General features: G+C 70.0%; 4 protein-coding genes across 7 annotated transcripts; 2 read left to right on the top strand and 2 right to left on the bottom strand.

Moving 5' to 3' along the window:
* The first annotated feature begins 237 nt into the window (after positions 1-237).
* On the top strand, positions 238-2,056 carry TSPAN10 (tetraspanin 10). The gene is made up of 2 exons (XM_067308092.1): positions 238-943; positions 1,569-2,056. Exons 1-2 carry the CDS (start codon positions 273-275, stop codon positions 1,873-1,875), a joined length of 978 nt encoding a protein of 325 aa, XP_067164193.1. The 5' UTR covers positions 238-272; the 3' UTR covers positions 1,876-2,056.
* Positions 2,057-2,372: 316 nt separating this feature from the next.
* Positions 2,373-2,926, bottom strand: PDE6G (phosphodiesterase 6G). The gene is made up of 3 exons (XM_067308095.1): positions 2,779-2,926; positions 2,622-2,662; positions 2,373-2,527 (listed from the first exon to the last, which is right to left on the bottom strand). The coding sequence occupies exons 1-3, from the start codon at positions 2,922-2,924 to the stop codon at positions 2,451-2,453; spliced, it is 264 nt and encodes an 87-aa protein (XP_067164196.1). The 5' UTR covers positions 2,925-2,926; the 3' UTR covers positions 2,373-2,450.
* A 5,273-nt stretch (positions 2,927-8,199) lies between these two features.
* On the top strand, positions 8,200-10,831 carry CCDC137 (coiled-coil domain containing 137). Its single transcript, XM_067308093.1, has 6 exons — positions 8,200-8,256; positions 8,709-8,839; positions 9,166-9,376; positions 9,716-9,798; positions 9,940-10,019; positions 10,264-10,831. Exons 2-6 carry the CDS (start codon positions 8,731-8,733, stop codon positions 10,477-10,479), a joined length of 699 nt encoding a protein of 232 aa, XP_067164194.1. The 5' UTR covers positions 8,200-8,256; positions 8,709-8,730; the 3' UTR covers positions 10,480-10,831.
* A 2,267-nt stretch (positions 10,832-13,098) lies between these two features.
* On the bottom strand, positions 13,099-20,085 carry GPRC5C (G protein-coupled receptor class C group 5 member C). 4 transcript variants are annotated; one of them, XM_067308390.1, is made up of 5 exons: positions 19,758-20,085; positions 15,365-16,415; positions 14,770-14,864; positions 13,969-14,118; positions 13,099-13,627 (listed from the first exon to the last, which is right to left on the bottom strand). In XM_067308390.1, exons 2-5 carry the CDS (start codon positions 16,371-16,373, stop codon positions 13,595-13,597), a joined length of 1,287 nt encoding a protein of 428 aa, XP_067164491.1. In that variant the 5' UTR covers positions 16,374-16,415; positions 19,758-20,085; the 3' UTR covers positions 13,099-13,594. The 4 variants fall into 4 exon arrangements, with proteins under 4 accessions (XP_067164491.1, XP_067164492.1, XP_067164493.1 ...); XM_067308391.1 differs by lacking the exon at positions 19,758-20,085 and adding an exon at positions 19,651-19,722; XM_067308392.1 differs by lacking the exon at positions 19,758-20,085 and adding an exon at positions 18,778-18,980.
* Positions 20,086-20,263: the final 178 nt, after the last annotated feature.

The raw sequence follows: 20,263 nt of genomic DNA, 5'->3' as shown, positions 1-20,263 counted from the left end.
CCAGGGTCAGGGTCCCGGCCCGCAAGTGGGCTCAGCTGCACGGTGCAGGGGGGGGAAACGGGGCCCCGCAGCCCTATTTAACCCCGGGGCTGCGGCCCCTTGGGTGATGGGGTGCAGCTGTGGTGTGAGGCCGGAGGAGCAGGATGGCGCTGAGCGGAGAGCGGCTATCCCGGCTCCTCAGCCCCCGCGGCAGCGGCGAGAGCAGCCGCCTGCTGCCCGAGGTGATGCTGCCGGCTCGGCCCGGACCTCCCTCCCTGGGGCCGGTGCCACCAATGTCCCTGGGGCACGGTGGCCATGGGGCTGAGGTGGCCGTGGCCACCTCTGGGGATGCCCCCACGCGCTCGGAGCGCCGGGCAAGCGGCTCCTCTTTCCCTGTGCAGGCCTCCAGGCTGGCCGAGCTGCCCTTCTCCTCCTCCTCTGATGATGATGATGGTGATGATGAAGGCTCCCTGCACTCGCCGGCCGCTGACGCGGGCCGGCAGGTCCCGCTGCGGCCGGGTGCCGTGGGCCGCTGCGTGAAGTACCTGGCCTTCGCCTGGAACCTCCTCTTCCTCCTGCTGGGGCTGCTGGCGCTGGCGGCGGGGCTGGGGGGGCTGCTGGCGCGGGGCCGGCCGGGGGGCACCGAGCCGGCGCTGCTGCTGGTGCTGGCGGGGCTGGGGGCCGGCGCGGTGTCGCTGGCCGGCTGCCTGGGCGCCCTGCGCGCCAGCCCCTGCCTGCTGCGCTTCTTCGTGGGCGCCGCGCTCACCTTCGCGGGGCTGGAGGTGCTGGGGGGGCTGCTGCTGTACGCGGCGCGGCGGCGCCTGCGCGACGCCCTGCGCGACGCCCTGCTCCTCTGCCTCCTGCGCTACCAGCAGGAGCCCGACCTGCGCTTCCTCGTGGACGAGGTGCAGCGCAGCCTGCGCTGCTGCGGCCTCGGCTCCTACCGCGACTGGGAGAGCAACCCGTGAGTCGGGGCGGAGGGGGACCCGGCTGCGCTGCGGGGCTGGGGCGCACGGTGCCAGGGCAGGGCCGGCGGGAGGAGGGTTTGCAACCCGGTGCAGGACTGGCAGGATGCATGCTGGCGGGAGGAGGGTTTGCAACCCGGTGCCGGACTGGCGGGATGCATCCTGGCGGGAGGAGGGTTTGCAACCCGGTGCCGGACTGGCGGGATGCATCCTGGCGGGAGGAGGGTTTGCAACCTGGTGCCGGACTGGCGGGATGCATCCTGGCGGGAGGAGGGTTTGCAACCCGGTGCCGGACTGGCGGGATGCATCCTGGCGGGAGGAGGGTTTGCAACCTGGTGCAGGACTGGCGGGGTGCATCCTGGCGGGAGGAGGGTTTGCAACCTGGTGCAGGACTGGCGGGGTGCATCCTGGCGGGAGGAGGGTTTGCAACCTGGTGCAGGACTGGCGGGATGCATCCTGGCGGGAGGAGGGTTTGCAACCTGGTGCTGGTGCAGGGCCGGCAGGATGCAGCCCGGTGGGAGGAGGATTTGCAACCTGGTGCGGGGCCGGTGGGATGCAGCCTGGCAGGAGGAGGGTTTGCAGCCCGGGGGGGAACCTGAGCGCTTCTCCCTGTGCCTCCCGCAGGTACTTCAACTGCAGCGCCCCAGGAGCGCAGGCCTGCAGCGTCCCGGCCTCCTGCTGCCTGGACCCGCGGCAGAACGGCTCCGTCACCGATGCCCAGTGCGCCTCGGGGGCCCTGCGCCTGGGCGACGCCGCGGCCGGGAGCATCGTGCACCTGGGGGGCTGCGTGGCCCAGCTCGGCGCCTGGCTCCGCGGCCAGGCGGGCACCATCGCGGCCGGCGCGGCCATCCTGGTGCTGGTGGAGGTGGCCGGCGTGCTCATGGCGCTGAAGATGCTCAGGGACATCGCGGCCGGGGCGGAGCAGGAGTGAGGGCGCGCTGGCTGCCTGCTCGTGGGGGGGATGCTGAGTGTGGTCTCAGCTGGGGTGCGTGGGGCTGGCTGGGCTCCCCCCCACACATGCCTGTACAGCGCACGGGTGCTCTCCCGTCTCCCCTCCCTCGCTGCACGGAGCAGCCTGATGCAGCCCAGAATAAACCTCTGCAGAGGCTCAAATCCCCGGGCTTGTGTCCTGTCCGTCCTGTCACGGTGCAGTGTCCGTCCATCCCTCTCCCCCAAGCACAGCTCCTGCTGCCCCGGCTCTCCTGGTGCCTCCTGCCCGGAGCAGACCCGAGGAGCCTGTGCCACCCGCTCGCCCGGCACCCCAGGGGCTGCGAGGTCCCCATCCGCCCTGGGGAAGGGACACTTCCCACGCCGTGCCCTGAGCCAGTGCCATCCCCAACACCCCACGCCTCTGCTCGCCCCAAGCCACGACAACAGCCTCCCGCACTCGTTCTGTGTTTTAATTAGTGTTTTCCTGGGCTGGGCCCTGCTGCGGGGACAGGGTGGGCTTCTACCTAAGCGGCGCCGGGGGCGCGGGGTGGGAGGCGGTGGCCGTGGCGCGGCCGCCTAGATGATGCCGTACTGCGCCAGCTCGTGCAGCTCCAGGTGGCTGAAGGCTTCCCAGGGGCAGATCACGGTGATATCTGCGGAAAAGGGGGAAGCCGGGTCAGCGCCGGTGCAGCCCAGCGGTGGGGGCTGAGCCCCGCTCCTGGCCCGTGGGAATGCCGGCTGCCTTACCTGTTCCCAGTCCTTCCATGCCGGGGATGTCGTCGCCAAACCTGCGAGGAGAGACAGCGCTGCAGCCCGCGCCGGACCCCTCTGCGCCCATTGGCACGGCCGGCAGCAGCGGCACCGCCGGGGCCCCGCGGCCGGTCCTGGCCCCAGCCCCACTCACCCCTGCACCCCCTTTTTGGGCGGCTTGCTCTTGAACTGCCTCGTCTGCCGCTGCTTGAACTTGGAGGGCCCCTTCCGCGGGGTGGTGGGTCCCCCCATCACCCTCGTGGCCGACTTGATCTCCAGCTTGAGGGGCTCCAGGCTCATGGCTGTGCTGGGGCCAGTGGCCTGCCCCGGGTCGTGCTGTCCCTGCGGCGCCGGCGCTGGGCACGGGACGGCTCCTCACTCCTGCGAAGGGCAGAGATGGGGGCACCGGGGCAGCAAGGGGCTGCAGCCGCCCCGGGTGCCAGCCTGAGCCTCGGCGCAGCGCGTCCCGGGGACCCAGCGTCCCGCTGCCGCCCCCCCCTGCCCCTCAGCCATCGCTGATCCGCTTGCCAGGCTGCCCCGGACAAGAGCAACCTTGAATTAGCCCAGCTCAGAGCCCGCTAATCCCCTTACCCCAAAGGCACCGAAGGGCATTTGTGGGGGGGGGGGGGCACGCCGAGCCGCAGCCGCTTCCCGCAGCCGTCGCTGCCCGCAGGCGCGAGATCGGGGAGCCCCTCGCTTTTGCCGCGAGCCCTCGCCGCGGCTCGCCCCGGGGTCTGCACCGAGCCGCGTGCGCCGCAGCGAGCTAGCCGGGGTGCAGCTGGCACGCAGGGGCGCCCGACGTCCCCCGGGGCTCGTTTGCAGCCGGATGGTTTTCCAGCGCGGCGCAGAGCCGTCCTGCCCGGCCACGGGGCTGCTGCGGTGCGAGGTGTGGGGGGAGCAGAGGGCTGCGGCTGAGCCAGCGATCGCTGGGGCCGGGGACCACGCGGGCACCGTCCCGCGGCGGGCACCACGAAGCACGTCTTGCCCGCGCGTGCGGCAGCCACGCGACGGGCCGAGCACGGGCATCTCGCGGCACAGGGGGCCGCTCGGGTGTTGGTGCGAGGCGCCGCGGCCCCGTCGCAGAGCCCTGCTGAGCCAGGCACCCCCCGGACTGGAGCACGAGCCCCGATGGGCAATGGACAAGACGAGCACCAGCCCGGAGAGACCCCAGGGACGCCGTTCCCGTCGGCGTGTTGCAAGAGCGGGAGGCGAAAGCAGGATTCTGCGTAATGCAAAGAAAGGCCCTGCCCCGGGAATCCCGGTGTCCGCCGTGTCCGGCTCCCATCCCGCTACGGAGCAAAGTTGACCACTTACCCCTATGCGGCGGTTGCCTGAGGCCAGCTCTGCTCCGCACGGGAACCCTCCGGCCTGCTCACGCTCCCGGCAGCAATGTGTGTCCTATAGACACTCCGGATGGCTTTTAGGGGCTGGCAGATTTATCCTGCTCTGCGGTAATAGGATTATGTCCCTTCTTTTGAAATGGGTAATCTGATGTCCTTCCCCCCAGTCCGTACTGGCGGGACAGGAGCGTGTGCGTGGGGAGGGGGGGCTTGGATTAGCGCCGTCGGCACTGCCCATGCGTCGGGGACTGCCACTTTCACCATCTGCCCCGCCGCCTCTCCGCAACATCTCAGAGCGCCAAGGAAAGGATCGCAGCAGAGCACTTGCTGGTGGATCCTGCCTCCTCCTCCTTGCAGATCGCTTAGGCGTTTCTCCCAGGAGATGCCCCACTCACTAAGAAATCACCCGGGTGCCCCTCAGCTCGCAGGCAGCAGAGAGATTTCCAGCCCAGCATGAGCCTGTCCTGGAAAGCGTGCTCAGGACAGCGCTCGGGGGCTGCAGACCTGCGAGCTGGGGACCAAACGTCCCTCATGCATCTCCCCTGCCAGGGGACTACGCTGTGCTAACGCAGGGATCCCGCAGGCAGCCGTGCTGGGAAACAGCAGCAGCAGAGCCCGGGTGGCTGAAACCACGGGGACCTGCTGGGCTTCCAGCCTGGACGACACTCTGCATTTGGCACCACGCGTGGTCTGGCCGTTACAGCAAGGGCTGCACCCCGCTGCTACGGTGGGCTCCTGCCCCCCGGGAGCCGCCAGACCCCAGCAGAAACACGATCCGCCCGGGCCATCCGGTGCATGACCCCGGCCTGGATGGGATACGGCGGGTGCCAAGGGAAGCTCCTCCTGTCCTCTCGGCGCCCGGCACATGCCGCGAAACGCGACGGCTGCCCTCCCTCGGAGCCTAATCCCACCCAGTGTCACTGCGGACGTCTGAGCGCGTGGGGACGGTCTGAGCTCTCTCCAGCACTCGGCTGGGGGCACCTCGGGCCAGTTGCTCTCTTTTTTTTTTTTGTGAGAGTCTGAAATTTGGTGGAGGAGAGGCTGAGCAGCCCTTGTCCACCTGCGCCACTGCCTGTGGGCCAGTATCACGCTAAAGCCTCCTGTAATCCCCACTACTAAAGCAATTACAAAAAGGAATAATCTCAGTACGCTTTAATTGAACGTCAGCCCCTTCCACTAATTGCAATTAGTTAGACTTCAGCAAACAGGATTACATGGATCCAGGAGTGTTTTATATGAAGCTGGCAGAACCAGTTACTTCTCCAGCAAAGACCAGGGCCCTGTTAATTACAGATTTCAGCTTAAGTTTTATTAGCAAACGCTGCTAAAGAGCTGCGCCAGTGTCCTCAGAGAGAGCCCATCTTTCCAGGACGGGGCTACGTTTCTGTAAAGATCCTGTAAACAGTCACGAACGCTGCAAGGCAACGAGCTCGGTCAGCTCAGTGAGGAAGAAAGGGCATCGCTGAAGTCGGAGCAGGTCTGGCCGCTGCGGCCCTGAGTCCCGTGAGCGAACCAGCAAGGCAGCCAGCTCCCTAGAGAGCAAACGCACAGGGCCGCGCAGGCGGACGGGGTCTTCGGTGCGCTTGGATAAGCACGGGTCGCTTTTAACAACAAAACGAAGCGTGGCACAGCCAACGCCGCACAGTCAGATCGGGGTGGACACAGGAGGCCAGATTAGGATGGAACTGTGCTCCCGAGGGGAGCAGAGCTCGGGGCAATCCTGCCTGGATCTGCTGCATTTGCTCTCTGATGCAAAGAGCCGCAGGATGCTGCCTGGCTGCTGAGCGGGAACCTGCTGGCACCGTCCAGCAGGCCGAATTAGCTCGCTCGCCCGCGGACTGCGACCTTGCGCCCCCGAGCAGGGCTGGGACAACAGCGGGAGGGGAGGAGGGGGCCGAAAGCCATGGGCCGCCCTTCGGGATTTAGCAGCGGGGCTGAAGAGCGGTGCCCTTGCTGGGAAGCTGCAGAGACCCACGTGCACAGGGCCACACGCACCGCGTGAACACGGATCAGCTCCGCAGCCCCACTGCTCGCCTTGCACCGAGCAAATCCCACCGCGAGGGGAAGGAGCCAGCGAGGTGCAGCACCTGCTGCTGGAAAGGGCCCGGGCTCCTCCGTCTGCCTGCGGGGCTGACGCTCTTCCACAGCCTCATCCGCAAACGCTTAACACAGAGAAGCCTCTAATAGGCTTAGAGAGCTGATGAACGGCTCGGTTGATAAAGCCTCGCAGCCCTCCTGAATCACAAGGTTACCGCCAAGCTACGGAAGGCGCTTAAAATTCAAGCTTCTGAGCACAAGGACAAGGCAAGAGCAGAAGCAACGGGAAGCCCCAGGTACATCGAGGACACGCAGCCCTGCCGCAGCCCGTGGCTGAGATTTTCAGAGACCCGGGGGAGCGAAGCATCTGGCCCCCAGAGAAACCTGGGGCTCAGGGCACGCAAGAGCAGCTGCCTGCAGAGCACACGCTCCCCCCGCCGCACTGCCAAGGGGAGATTTCCCCGGTGAATGAGAAGCGCGACATGACTTTCTGCACGGCCTGTATTGAAGCAGCACGTGGGGTCCCTGCTCCCAGGCCAGGGCCCTGCTGCGCTCGGTGCTGCGCAGAGACCCGGGAGCCCCTAGGAGAGGCTCAGACTGCACGGCATTCCCGCCCCGTCACACCAAGTAACTTAACTCACACAAATAAATACCATAAATAAATTGGCTCTAGATCCCACAAGTCAGCGTTAAAAAGAGACTCCTGGATCACAGACAGAAGGTTTCACCTGTTGCCTTTTTGGGAAGAGCTTATCAAAGAGGGTTTGTGGCATTAGGGAGCCCCAGAATAGGAAGGAACCAGCCAGGACAGGGCGAAAAATCAGTCCTTCTTCATGCGCAATCTGATTTCCATCTTTAGGATCATTTTAATGTTCTCATCTTGCACGTGCCTTTCTACGGCCGCCAATGCCTGCTCTCCTCCGTCCTGGTAGTACTTCAGCAGCTCCTCCACGTAATCGATCCACACGCAGTTGTGGCAGCCGCTCATGCAGCAGTTTGTGGGGGGAAGGAGTTTTGGCGGGTTGGAAAAGGGGAGCTCTCCCTCCTGCGAAGGCTCGGTACCTCCTTGCGAACAGGGCTCCCCGTCCCCCTGTAGGGCCCCCGTCCGGCAGTCGCTTCCCGGAGCGTCTGCGTTGCCGTCAGCCTTTGTTGGGGTGTCTGAGAGTTTTCGAAGGCTGGAAATCTTCGTGCTGTGGCGGTGCAGAGCGCCCTCCCCTAACACCAGCCTGCAGCTCCTGGCGCCGTCTGGGTGCTCCTGGGAATTAACCCCCCCGCCCCGGTGACAACAGCCTGGAGCAGGCACGGGGCTCCAGCACCCGCACGCCGCCCCGGGAGGAGAGCACGGGCAGGCCTGGCCGAGGGGCAAGAGGCGGGGAGGACCCGCTGCAACGGGGGGGGGGGAGCCCAGCGCTGGTTATGGGGGTGCCGGAGCCTGGGGCCTCCCCAGAGCCCCCGTCTGCCCATGGTACCCCCACCCCGAGGTCCCCCCATCCCACAGTACCTCACCTTGTTCCCAGTGTAACCCCCCCACCCCAGCCCCACAACCCCCCCACCCCAGCACCCTACCTGTCCCCAGCATAACCCCTCCTCATCCCCATGTCCCCCCCGTCCCAGCCCCCCATCCCAGCCCCACTTGGCTCCCCCACACCCTCCCCATCATCCCCCCCACATGGGGTCCTCCTGCCCCCCCAAGCCCCTCACCCTGCTGCAGGCCCCAGCTCCCCCCAGCCCCCCCCCCAGTGCAGGCCCCAGCCCCCTCCAGAGCCCCCCCAACCTCCACAGCACCCCAGTCCCCCCCACTACAGGCCCCAACCGCCCCCAGCCCCCCCCAAGGGCAGGCCACGACCCCTGCGGACCCCCCGGCCCCCCATTGCCCCCCCCGGGCCCCCCCGGCTCTCACCCGCCGCCCCCCCGCCAGGCCGCGCGCCCCCCGCGCCGCCCGCAGCAACATCCCTCCTCCGCGCCCCGGCAACGGGCCCGCCCCCTCCAACCCCGCCGGAGCGGCAGCTCCCGCGCCCAATAGCAGCCCGGCGCCGCCAGCGCCGCCAGCCAATGAGAGCGCGGAACTGCGAGAGGAGCCAATAGGGGGGCGGCGGGAGGCGGGAGGCGGGAGGCGGGGTCGGGGCGGGGCGGGGTCGTAGGGCAGCGGGAAGTGGGGACGGACGCGTGGGGCGCGGCGCCGCCATGGGGAGGGGAGCGGGAGCGGGAGCGGGAGCGGGGGGGGGCCCGGCCGCCGCCGCCCCGCGCCGCGGCAGGTCAGTGCCCGGGGGCGGTCGGGGATCCTCTCGGGTAGAGGCCTGGGCCCGCACGGGCTCTCGGGGCCCTCCCGGGCCGGCTGGGCCCCCCCCCCCGGGAGGCTCCGGGGCCCCGCAGTGCCCGGTCCCACCGTGTCCCGGTGTCCCCGTGTCCCACCGTGTCCAGGTCCCACCGTGCCTGCTTCCACCGTGCCTCAGTCCCGGTGTCTCACTGTGCCCGGTCCCACCACGCTCTGGTCCCGGTGCCCCCGTGTCCCACCGTGCCCTGGTCCCGGTGCTCCCGTGTCCTGCCATGCCTAGGTCCCGGTATCCTGCCGTTCCCGGTTCCCGTGTCCCGTCACACCCGCGTGTCGCTGCCCCGGTGTCCCATCGTGCTCGGGTCCGGCGTCCCGGCAAGTCCCCGCGTCCCGGTGGCTCAGCGCAGGCCTCATGCCGTGTTCGTTCTCTCCCAGGAAGGAGAAGAAGGTGGCCAACATGAAGCCCAAGTGTCCCGACGAGCAGGAGATCCCTTTCCGCCTGCGGGAGCTCATGAGGAGCCGCGAGGCCATGAGGCACCCCGGTGTCAGGAAGAGGCAGGCGGCAGGTAGGGCCCCGGGCCGCCCGGGGAAGGGGTGCGTGGCCAGGGCTGCCAAGCGCCTGCCAGCACCACAGAGCAGCTGGAGCCGGGGGGATCCTGGCAACGGAGCATCCTGCTTCCCCGGAATGATGCCTTGGAGCTTGGTTGCCTTCCTGCGGCGACGTCCCGCTGGTCTGCGGGGAGGCATGGCTGGGCCCGGCAGCTGGGAAAGGCCTTTGCTGCTTAGGAACCGCAAGAGTTGCTGGGGGTGGTCGCTCCTGTCGCTGTCGGCGGGAGGGAAGGAACCTCTGGATCATTGTTGCTGCAATAATTTCACTGCCCGTCTCTTCCAGAGAAGAAGCAGCCGCCCAAGTCAAAAGGGACCGAGGCCCAGGGAGACATCCCTGTGCCGAAGTTCAAGAGGGGGAAGGGGGAGTCCGAGCGCTCCTACGTCTGCCGCATGGAGCAGGAGGTGCAGCGCGTCCTGTTCCTCACCAAGAACCAGCTGCAGCGAGAGCCTGAGAAGGAGGAGGTGGCCCAGGAGAAATCCAAGAGAAAGAAAGAGTAAGACCAAGGCCGCTGAGGCTGCGGGATGCCAGGGCTGGGCTGAGTCAGCCCAGGGCTGCGCCCCAGCAGGTTCTGGGTGCATGACGGTGCTTTGCCTGTGCTGCAGCACCGGTTCAGTGCCTGGCTCGTCTCTGCCAGTGGCTTGTGGTGCAAGTGGGGGCTTGTCTCCAGAGGGCCAGGTCTCTGAAACCAGAGTCACAGCCCCCCCATCACCCTCCTGCTGCTGCAGGGCTGGAGGGGGGCAGCTGTGGGGCCCCAGCTCTTGAGGGTATTCTATGGGGTAGAAACTCACTTTGCTCTCCGGTCACAAGCCCTGGATGTAATGCAACCCTTCAGGTTTCAGAATAAGAAACTGGATAAAGCACGGAAGAAGAAAGAGGAGAAGAAGGCAGCCTTGCTGGAGAAGAGCTTGTTCCAAGGTGGGTCTGGCACAGGAGGGCTGCCTGGAGCAGCCCTTGGCTCCAGCAGTTTTCGGAGAGACGATGCTGAGGACGGGCAGAGCTGGAGCTGTGTGTCTCTGGGGAGCCCCTGCCTGATGCTGGGGTCTGCTTCTCTCTTAGACACAGTGGAGTTCGGCGATGTTGTTACGCAGCCGCCCACCATCACCTCGAGGCCCAGGAGAGGGGGTCCCACGGAGCAGGTGAGCTGCTGCGGGCAACCGTTCCATTGCCCCGGCTCCCTTCCAACAGGACCTGCAGGTCTGGGCTGGACCCAGCTATTCTCACCTGACTTGGACTAGAAATTGGGCTTGGAAGGGCACCTGGCCATGGTGACCTCAACCTCCTGGTGACAGATCTTCGTAGCTCTCCAGGTTGTCCTGGTCCCCAGCCCTGTCCTGGCTTCTTTCCTCAGCCTTCCTGACCTGTTCCCATCTCTGCCCGTAGGCTGGCCGGAAGCGGCTCCTGCTGACGTCTCGCCTGGGCCAGAGCCAGGCGTCCCCGGCCTCCCCAGCACCACCGGTGTCCCTTGCTCGCCAGCGCATCGTGCAGGAGGAGAGAGCGCGGGTCATCCAGGCTTACAGGGACATCCAGAGACGCAAGCAGCAGCAGCGGGAGGCAGCGTGGGCGAGCGCCCAGGCCGGCCGACGGGCTCCGTGCTAGGCCCGGCCTGGCCCTGGCGCCCTCGTCCGTGGGGATGCGCGCGGGAGGAGTCAAGCCTGCCTCGTCCAAGCCGGAGCCACAGCCGCTCGAAGAGGTCCTCGCTGTGCGGGGCAGCGCCTGGGTCACGGAGGGAGGCCCACGTGCCCGCGAGCTGTACGTGCGGCATCCCAGAACTCAAGGGAGACAGTTGTCCTGACCCTGCTCCGCTGCTGCCGTCGCAGAGCCTGGGGCTCCCCAGGCCCCCGCACCCTTCCCGGTACCTCAGCTCGGGGCACCCCGTGGCCTCTGCCAGAGCTGGGGACCTCTGCGGTGCCACGGACCTGCTTGGAGTAAAAGGGCAGTTGACTGCTGACAGTGTGCGAGTGTGTCTGTGCCTCCGGCCTCGCTGCTGCCTGCAGGACACTGTGCTTTCCAAGTGGCAGCCGGGCAGGGACACCGCTGTGCCCCACGTGCGTGCGGCTGTGCCGTGTGGCTTGCCGGCAGATGGCAGTCCCAGCTCACTGGCACAATGTCACTGTTGCTTGCTGGGGGCTGGCCCTGGCAGAGCTGGCACCGGACGTGCTCTGATCGGTGGCAGGACCCTCTGCTGTGCGTGGGGGGCCAAGGCCACGGCAGGACAGCTGGCTTGTCCCTTTGCACTGGGCAGGGACATTCCTCGCTGTCCCCGGGGCTTGTCCTGCCTCCGCACCTGCGTCCCCGCAGAGCCGTTGTTGGCCTCGGGGGAGATCCCAGTGCCTGGCCCTGACCCCTTCCAGCTCCCGCCCGGGCACCAGGCAGAGGGGACCGAGCCGAGGCTGGAGAAAGCGGAACGTCCCCGTGGGCCAGGGCCAGACCCACCCGTGTGCTGTCACTTACCTTTCTCCCCGCGGTCCCCAGCTCACCTCAGCCGTACTCACCCCCCCGCAGGCCACCCGTCCCGCGGCCGGGGTGGCCACGGTGCCCCCAGCCCAGGGCCACGTGCGCCCTCCCCGCTGGCAGGGCTGCTGCTGCAGCACCCACCTCTGCGCCCAAACGACTCCGAACCCGAGCGTGCCGGTACAGCCGCGACAAATGAGGCCTGGCTCGTTAGGCGCTGGGGCTGTGCTGCGCTGGGGGGGGGCTGAGCCTCCCCCCCCCGCCCCAGCCACGCTATGCTGCCCCATTGCCCGCCGTCTCCTGGCCGGCTGGGGCTGGGGCCGGGGGCCACCCGCGCAGCACGGCTGTGCCTGTCCGCGGGGCCGGCGCGGCGGGCTCACCTGCGCGCGGGACAAAGGCAGCGCTGTTCCGCGGCCCCGAGCCGCGGCGCCCGCACAAAGGCATCGCTGTCGGAGCGGGGCCGGCGCCGGGCCCTGCCGCCCGCTGCGGCCGGCGCTGACGACAGCCCGTGGGCTCCCGCGCTTCCGGAGGGGCCGGCCCTGCCCGGCTGGGCGCGAGGGAGCAGGGCTGTGCACCGGGGCCAGCAGCACCGGGATGGGGAGGGCAAAGAGCCACGAGCTCCGTTATCCACCGCCAGATGCCGAACGGGTGTGTGTGTGTGTGTGTGTGTGTGTGTGTGTGTGTGTGTGTGTGTGTGTGTGTGTGTGTGTGTGTGTGTGTGTGTGTGTGTGTCTCTTTGCACCCCTTTTGCAGGGCGACTCCGGGGTCTGACCCTCCTCGCGTGCCCCTTTCGCCCGGGGAAGGGGGGGCCTGGTTGCGCGGCTGGGGTCCGCCGTGTGGGTGCACCAGCCTGGCTCGGGGCCGTGCTTGCAGGCAAGACGCGTGCCCGGGGCTCACCAGGGTCTCCGCGAGCCGTGCCACGCCGTGCCGGCGCCCGGGGAAGGGCGAGCTGCCGCGGCGGCGGCCCCGAGGCGCTTGAGTGCCGGCGTTGCTCGGAGACCGCCGCGCTGCCAGCCGGCACCAGGTAAACACGGGTGACGCGGTGCAGCCCCAGGGTGGCACAGAGCCCTCCCGGGGCCTCCGCGACGGGATGCCCGGCTCCGCTCTGATGGACACGGCAGCTTCGAGCAGCTCCTGCGTCTGTGCCACGTTTCCCCCCCCCCCCCCAGGGCCCCGTGCCAGCAGTGTCCCCCAGGAGCGTGGGGACACCACGCGTGTGCAACCCCTGCACGAGCACCCGCTGCATGCACGACCCCTGCACGGCTGCGAGCACGGCCCAACTCCGGCTCCGGCTCAAGGAGAGCAGGTCACCTGCCTCCCCCAGCCACCGTCGGAGGCATTTCAGGCGCTGAATAATTCATGGCGCTGCCATTTGCTCGGCCGCAGGCTTCCTGCCTGGCAGGAGAAATCGCTGCGGAGGGGAAAGGCAATCTGAGCAGGAGAAACCGCCCCCGACCTTGGCACGTCCTCCGTGCCGCGCCGCTTCCCGCCAGGCCGCCCATCTGCCCGCGGGCTGCCACTCCCGGGCCGCCTGCCCCAGCGCCGTGCACCGAGCTCGCCAGGCCTCAGCCCGGCGGCCCCATCTGCCCGCCTGGCCCCGGCGCCCGCTCGCTGCGGGGCGCCCGCGGTGGGCAGAGGGGCCACCAAGGGCCTCACCGCCCTGAGAGGGACCCCGGGTGCCCCCAAAGCGGGGGGGGCGCGCGCCCGCGTACCCCTCCCCACCACGGGCCGCTGGCTCCAGCACCGTGTAGGAAAAACCAGCTTTATTGGGCCTGACCTGAAAAAACGAGGGAGGAAAAAAAAACCAACCAAGGAGAAAGCCGCGCGGAGGGAGAGGGGCCCGGCTCCGTCGCCGCCGGGGATCCCGCGTGGACCCGCTCCCGGCACGGCCTGCCGGCTGCTGCGGGAGGACGGAAGGCACCAAGAAGGCAGAGCCGCCCGGAGAGGCTGCCGCGTCCCGGCCGCTGCCGGCTCGCAGAGCGCCGATCCCCGGGGCCGGGCCGGGAGCAGCCAGCCCTTACCATGGCATGGGGAAACTGAGGCACGGCGGGAGCCAGGGCTGGGACAGCTCGGCGGCGGCGGCGGTGGCTCCAGGGCCTGGCGAGGCTGGTGGGCGCAGAACGAGGCTCCGGAGCGGATGCCGCGGCCGGGCAGGACGGGGAGGCTGGCAGCCACAGCCCGGCATCCCTGGCTTGGGAATCGGCTCCGGGCGAGGTGCCGGGGGGGACGAGGCTGCGGGAGCCCCCGGCGCACGGGACCTTCACCACCGGTTCCTGCCGTAGGGGGACGACACCTGCGGCGGAGCGGGACGGCGCTGGCGGCACGGTGGCAGCCGGCACCGCGGAGGAGCCGCGACGGGGGGGGGGCTCTGCCCCGGGCGCAGCCCCCGGAGCAGGGGGCGGTTTGCACGTGGGGACGCCCCGGGGCACGGACGCCGGCAGCGCAGGGCGTCAGCGGGAGGCTCAGCCCTGCCTCGACCCACCGCGGGGCTACGCCGCCGCGCCGCCGCAACCCCTGCCCTCCCGCCGCAGCCGCGGGAGGGACTTTGCACCCTGGCCGGGAGCCGAACCTCGGCGCCGGCTGCGTCCCGCTCCGTCGCCGTGCCCCCGCTCCCTCCGTTGCTCATTAACAGACCTGGGAGCTCCTGCCGTCGCGCGGGCTGGCGGCGGCGTGCCGGGCCTGCGCGGCGAAGGCGTCCTCGGCTCGCAGCGTGGAGCTGGCGCTGCCCATCGCCGGGCTGGCAGTGCTGGCGCGGGGCAGGATCACGTCGTAGGGGGCTTCGGCCTGCGGGAAGGAGAGGAGGCGCTGAGGGGTGCGGGACACCCCGAGCATCCCCCTGCCTGCGGCGCCCACGCCGGGACCCCGAGCATCCCCCTGCCCGTGGGAACCCACGTCAAGACCCCGAGCATCACCCTGCCTGTGGGAACCCATGCTGGGACCCCGAGCGTCCCCCTGCCCGTGGGAACCCACGCCAAGACCCCGAGCACCACCCTGCCCATGGGGACACACGCTGGGACCCCGAGCGTCCCCCTGCCCGTGGGAACCCACGTCAAGACCCCGAGCATCACCCTGCCCGTGGGAACCCACGCTGGGACCCCGAGCATCCCCCTGTCCATGATGCCCATGTGGCCACCCCGAGCAACCCCCTGCCTGCGGTGCCTGCACCAGGATCCCGAGCGTCCCCCTGCCCGTGGGTGCCCATGTGGCGACCGCCCTCCCCAGCCAGGCTCCCGGGTCCCACGTGTGCCGGAGGGCAAGGCAAGGGGGCAAATCCTCACTGCACCCCCTTATAACCGGCCCCTGCGTGGGAAGGGGGACCGGCGGCTGCTGCCGGCACAGGGGGCCGGGACCCCGGCGTGGCCCAGCCGGGGAGCCAGCCCCGGGAACGGCTGCCTCCGCGGAGAGGAGCCGCCGGCGGGGGGGGGCCGCACTTACGGGCCCCTTGTGCATCAGGGCCATCTCGGTGGGCTGGTAGACGCTGGTCAGCAGCTGCCCGTTGTACCCGCTGTACGGCGACACCGGCTTCTTGGCTGCAAAGAGAGGGCGACGGCGGAGCTGGGGGCCTGCCGCCAGCGCCGCCCCGCGCCCCCGGCCAGCCCGGCCCCGTCCTTCGTTAGCAGCTTTAACGAGCTGACTCAGCAGCCGGCTGCTCCGGGCCCTTCCGCGCTTGTGACGCTTCCTCTGCTGGGAAGAAGCTGCAGCCAAGCGCCCGCCCCGGGGCGGAGGGCCGGGAAACGCGGGCAACCCCACGCCAGGGCCGAGGCCGCGGCGCTCCCCAAGCCCGCGCTGAGCTCAGCCCAGACTGGTAAACCCAGCCGGGCGTGTTTTTGGGAGCCGCGGCGCTCGGAGGCGTGATTCGGGCCGGTTGCAACCAGGCGGCTCACCACCGCTGCCAACCCATCGCCGGGATGCTCCCGCGGGAGCACGGCCGGGTGACGCAGCCCTTCCCGGCGCCGTTCCCGAGCCGGGACCCCGCGCGCCTGGCCCCCCGCGGGCACCGCGGCCCGGCCCACCGCCCCACGGCGCCTACTGAAGGACGGCTCGTCCATGGAGAAGGCCTTGTTCTCCACAAACATGCTCTGCGACTTCTGCTCCTTGAGGATGGTCTCGTAGCCCACCCCGCGGGTCGGGTAGATGTCGTCCTCGTAGGCCTGCTCGGGGCCCCGCCGCGTCACGTGCGTCACCTCGGGGATGACGTAGAGGAAGACGAAGGCGCAGGCGTTGGAGACCAGGGCGATGGCCAGCGTGGGGTCGTCCCACCTGGGCTTCTCGCCCGTGTGCCGGTTCCCGTAGAGGTACATGGCCGTCCACGCCACCCAGATGGCCATGGAGAGGCCGGTGGTGGCCAGGATGAAGACGCCGTGCTTCCGCCAGTGCGTGTAGCGGCCGCAGAGGGCCGGCCAGGCGGTGCCGAAGGCGGCCACCAGCAGGAACATCACGTAGATGAGTGCCATGACGAAGTCAGCATCCGTCACCTGGCAGGGGTCCGGCGAGCCGCCCTCCCGCCGCACCACCGTGATGATGAGCCACTCGGTGTTGATGATGACCTCCACCAGGGCCAGGAGCAGGGCCACCGCCAGCGTCACCCAGCCCCGCGGCCCCCGGTTCCTCCGCGCCAGGAAGTTGAGGGCCAGGGCATGTGCCAGCAGGCAGGAGAAGCAGATGCCGAAGAGGACGCCGAAGAGGAAGCGGCGGGAGGTGCAAGTGGAGAAGTTCGGCCCCACGATGAAGTCGAAGGTCAGGCAGAAGAGCCCGAAGGTGCCCAGGAGGAAGACCACCTGCGTGGCCACCAGGCTCTTCTTCTGCGGGTCCTGCACGAAGGGCAGGCTGGCCACCAGGATGATGGTGAGCACGAAGCTGGTCACCACGCCGAGGCTGGCCACGGCCTCCAGCACGATGCCCCAGGCCGCCGAGAGGTCGCAGAGGTTGTAGTAGAGGGAGGAGAGGTCCTTGCCGCACCCCGGCGGAGGGCTGGTCTGAGCGCGGCACGCGGGCAGCAGGGCCAGCAGGACGCACGCGGCCGCCGGCGCTGCCCCCATCCTGCACCGTGGGCCGGGCGCCGAGCGGGAGCCCCAGAGACCCTGCGACAGAGAGGGGAGCGTTAGGGACCCGGGGACCGGGTTGCTGCGGGTCCTGGTGCCCGGAGCAACCACAGACCCAAGCCAACCCCGGGGCAGACGCGCGTCTCCCATCGCCTCCTTGCCTGGGGGCCAAAGGCGGCCGGGCAGAGAGGCTCAGCCTCCCCTGGCCCAAAACGCTCCCTCGCAACACAGGGTTCCCTGGAGCGCGGCCGGCTCCAGGGCTGCGCCGATCCTTTCCTCCGATGCTGGGAGCAGGACGAGCTCCCGGGAGGAGGACTGAGCAGCACCGTGACCGCCAGCTTTCCCGGGAGCGCCAAACCCAGGGCGCGGGGCCGTCCCTGCACCCCAGCCCTGCGTGCGTCTCAGCATCCTCCGGCGGGTTCCCCCCTCTGCTTCTCCTGTCCCACTTCCGCCCCTCTCGCTCCGGGCTCCGAACCAGAGCAGGTTGCGTGTCCAGCCCTGCACGCCAGCTCGCTCCGAGCTCTCCGGCGCTCGCACGCAGGCTGCCCGGGCAGCAACAGCCCCGCGCAGCTCCGGCCCCTGGGCGCCCGGGGCCAAGCCAGCCGCCGGCTCTGCCTGGGGCGGGTGTTGGGGGGCGCGGGGGTGTCCGGGCCCCGCTGCCGGGCCGGGGCGCCCATGGCGTGGGAGAGAGGGGGAAGAAGCCAAAGCCGCAGACCCCTTCGCTCGCACGCCGTACGAGGGAGGAAACCAGGCAGGAAATCTCTCTTACAAGGTCACCCGCGGGGCCGGGTTGGGAGCAGAGCCCAGGAGTCCGGGCCCCCACGATCCTCCCCACTGCCTCGAACCCACTTGCCGAGTGGGACCAGGAGTCCGGGCAGCCCCCGGCACCATGGGGAGCCCCGGCCCCGCTCCCCTCCCAAAGCTGTGGCAGAACCCAGGTGTCCAGGACCCGCTGCTCCCCACTGGGATGGGAACCCAGGTGTCTGGGCACCGCACAGCCCCTCCGGGCCAGGGCTGCCGTTCACGATGGAAACGGGGATCCCCGATCCCGGCAAAGTACCGAGCCCCTGGGGCCCCCGGGCAGGGGGGACCCCAGCCCCCCCCAGGCTGTACCGGTCCCACTGGACTCAGCCTGGCCAGTCCGTTGCACGCCCCGGTGGTGACAGCCCGGTTCCCCCCCCCCCCCGGCACCTCCCGGCTGTACCGACCCGGTTCCCCCTCGCACCTCCCGGCGGGGCCGACCCGGTTCCCCCCCGCACCTCCCGGCGGGGCCAGCCCAGTTCCCCCCGGCGGTACCGACCCGGTTCCCCCCCCCGGCACCTCCCGGCGGGGCGGGCCAGGTCTCCCCAGCTCCCCCCCGCGCCCCCCGCTCGGTACCGGCTGCCAAACTTGCCCAGCGCCTTCCCCAACTTTCCGGCCGAGCGAGTCCGCGGGGGCGGACGGGTCCCGGTGCCGGTGCCGGTGCCGGTCCCCGCAGCCCCCGACCCCCCCCGCCCCCCGGGCCCCACTCACCGGCTCCAGCGCTCGGTGCCGCGGCCGCTCCGCCGAGCCGAGCCGCGCCGCGCCGGCGAGCGAGCCCCGTGCCGGCAGCGCCGTGCGCGCCTGCCCGGCCCCTCCCCGGGCTGCGCCTCCGCCCGGCACCGAGCGCCGGGACCGGCCGGGACCTGCCCCGCCGCGCCGGGCTCCCCCCCGCACCCGCACCCGCACCCCAGCGGCGGCGATCGGCTCGGTGCGACTATCAGCAGAACGAGTTTGCGGGGTCTCAGCGCGGCCGGGCTGAGCTCAGGCCATGGGAGCAGGGGCTCCGGGGCGCTGCGGCGCTGCCCTGCGTTGGCACCAGCTCTCGTCTCCGTGCGCCCCGGGCACCCGGCCGGCGTGGGGGCTCCCCCGGCCGGGCCCCCCCCTGCCGCGTAACGATACACCGGCTCCCGCCTGGAAACCCCTGGCCGCGCCGGGCGCCGGAGGGGCCTCCCGGAGGAATGTCAGCTGACGGCTAAAGCCCTTGGCAGGGCCGAGCGGCCCCAGCGAGGCGCTGCTGCGAGGGGCAGCCAGCCCCGGGGTGGGCACCGGGGGACCGGGGTGGGTGGCCCCTGCCCCAGCGCCACCAGCAGCGGGGCCGGGCAAGGGCGCCCCATGGTCACCCCGGGGCTCAGGCATGGCGGGGGCCGGGGGAGACCCGGCGGGGTGCCCGCTGCCCTGCCCACCCTGGAGGAGGTTTCCAGGCAGGCGCTGCTATTTTGGGAGGGTGAAGCAAGCGGGTGAAGGATGCAGCCCAAAGTTCACGTGCCTCTGGGGTTCCTGCCGCAGCCCGGACGGGCTGGAAACGTCACGGGGAGCAGGGCTGGGGCCTGCGGAGGAGGCGGCGGGTCCGCGGGGAGCCGCACCCGCTCCCCTGAGTCACCTGCGGCTCCAGCGCCACGTTACGGCGTCAGGATTTCTTTCTCTCCTGCCCTTCTCTTTTTTCCAAAGAGTGTTTGTCTTTACGACAGGCCTCGGGGGCGGTTGGCCTCTCCTTGCGGTGCGCTTGTGCGTCGCACGGGCGCTGCAGCCGGGCTCCAGGTGCTCACGCGCGCCGGGGCTCCGCTTCCTCCCCAGGCTCTGCCCGGCCCCTTTGTGCCTCAGTTTCCCCACAGGGATGCGGCTGAGGCTCTCAGAGCACACCGAGGCTGTGCCCCCCGCGCTCCCCACTGCAGGAAAACCTCATCCTAGGACAAACACCGCCGAGAGCCCGGGCCGGCTTCCTCCCGCCCCCGCGCTGGGGGCTGACCCGGGCCCGGGCCCGCGGAGAGGCCAAGCCGCGCGGCCTCCCGGAGGCTGCTTCCTTCCGTAGCCGGGGGCCGGGGCTGTTTTTCTGGCGGCTGCCTCAGTCCTTCGCCGCCCCCTGCTCCTGCCGGAGGGGGGGGTCTGGACGCACTGCTGAGGCTGGGGGCCAGTGGGTGCCCGGCACTGATTTCCTCCCTCCTTCCCCCTGGGATGCTCCTGGCTTCCCAGCTGCTCCCCATGTGTCCCTAATGGCTTAGGAGGGTTTTTGTAGGTCCTGCAGAAACGCACCGCTGGGGGGGCACCACTGCCACGTGCCGGTTGCCCCACGGGGGCCGACTGCGGGCAGCGAGGGACAAATCATCCTCCGTGCCCCCTGTGGGGCCGGGCAGCCCCACGGTGCAGGACCAGGGCGCAGCTCGGCGTGGTTCCCCCCCCCCCGCCGGGCTTGCGGGGCGGGAGCAGGCCTGCTCCGAAAACATGGGCACGCCGGGCGCATTTTTTCCAAGCTTACCTTTGCTCCAGTGCTGCCGGGCGGCTGGCACGGCACGGCGCGGCAAAGCACGGCGCGGCAGGGCCCGCTCGGCAGCGGGCTCACCCCGGCGAAGGTGATGGCCCTACCTGGCGGGGGGGAGCCGCCCTCCCCGGCTGCTTTCCAGCCGCTGCTGTTTACTCCGGGGCCGGGGAGCTGTTTTCCATCTGAGCCGGCTGTGTCCAGAAAGGAGCCCCTCGCCGCGGGCAGATGTGGTTAGCGCATTGCCGCCTCCCTCTCTGAGCAAACCAGCGCCGGCGGGCGCGGGCTGGCCTGGGGGGCTCACTGCCGCCCAGCCGCCCCCGGGGTCACTGCGACTCCCCTCTCCGCCGAGCCCCCTCTGCACGCACCGCCCCAGGCTGGGGCCGTGGGGTGGGAGACAGGCCTGGGAAAGTCTCCTGCGGGGTTTGCAGGAGCGATGCCTCCGCCCGGGCGAGAGGCGCTCTCCGGGTTAATACCTAATCGCTTCCCCGTCCTCCGCTCCTCAAGTGCCAGAATTAATGGAGCGAGCACCTCCCAGGTACCACCCGCTGCACCGAGGCCGGGCTTTAACCCTGTTATCTGGGAGCAAGGAAATCCAGGCAGAGCCGGCGCG

The sequence above is a fragment of the Apteryx mantelli genome, chromosome 19, assembly GCF_036417845.1.
Source record: "Apteryx mantelli isolate bAptMan1 chromosome 19, bAptMan1.hap1, whole genome shotgun sequence".
Lineage (NCBI taxonomy): Eukaryota > Metazoa > Chordata > Aves > Apterygiformes > Apterygidae > Apteryx > Apteryx mantelli.
The sequence above is the reverse complement of the archived record's forward strand: the minus strand, read 5'-3'. Positions and strand labels throughout refer to the sequence as shown.

Coding starts and splice junctions, on each gene's coding strand:
- TSPAN10 (XM_067308092.1), top strand. CDS start 273: ATGTCCCTGGGGCACGGTGGCCATGGGGCTGAGGTGGCCGTGGCCACC. Junction 944..1,568: donor CGCGACTGGGAGAGCAACCC/GTGAGTCGGGGC, acceptor TGCCTCCCGCAG/GTACTTCAACTGCAGCGCCC.
- PDE6G (XM_067308095.1), bottom strand. CDS start 2,924: ATGAGCCTGGAGCCCCTCAAGCTGGAGATCAAGTCGGCCACGAGGGTG. Junction 2,663..2,778: donor CCCAAAAAGGGGGTGCAGGG/GTGAGTGGGGCT, acceptor CTCTCCTCGCAG/GTTTGGCGACGACATCCCCG. Junction 2,528..2,621: donor CATGGAAGGACTGGGAACAG/GTAAGGCAGCCG, acceptor CCTTTTCCGCAG/ATATCACCGTGATCTGCCCC.
- CCDC137 (XM_067308093.1), top strand. CDS start 8,731: ATGAAGCCCAAGTGTCCCGACGAGCAGGAGATCCCTTTCCGCCTGCGG. Junction 9,377..9,715: donor AAATCCAAGAGAAAGAAAGA/GTAAGACCAAGG, acceptor GCAACCCTTCAG/GTTTCAGAATAAGAAACTGG. Junction 9,799..9,939: donor GGAGAAGAGCTTGTTCCAAG/GTGGGTCTGGCA, acceptor CTTCTCTCTTAG/ACACAGTGGAGTTCGGCGAT.
- GPRC5C (XM_067308390.1), bottom strand. CDS start 16,373: ATGGGGGCAGCGCCGGCGGCCGCGTGCGTCCTGCTGGCCCTGCTGCCC. Junction 14,119..14,769: donor CCCTGATGCACAAGGGGCCC/GTAAGTGCGGCC, acceptor TCCTTCCCGCAG/GCCGAAGCCCCCTACGACGT. Junction 13,628..13,968: donor GCGACGGCAGGAGCTCCCAG/GTCTGTTAATGA, acceptor GCTCCGCCGCAG/GTGTCGTCCCCCTACGGCAG.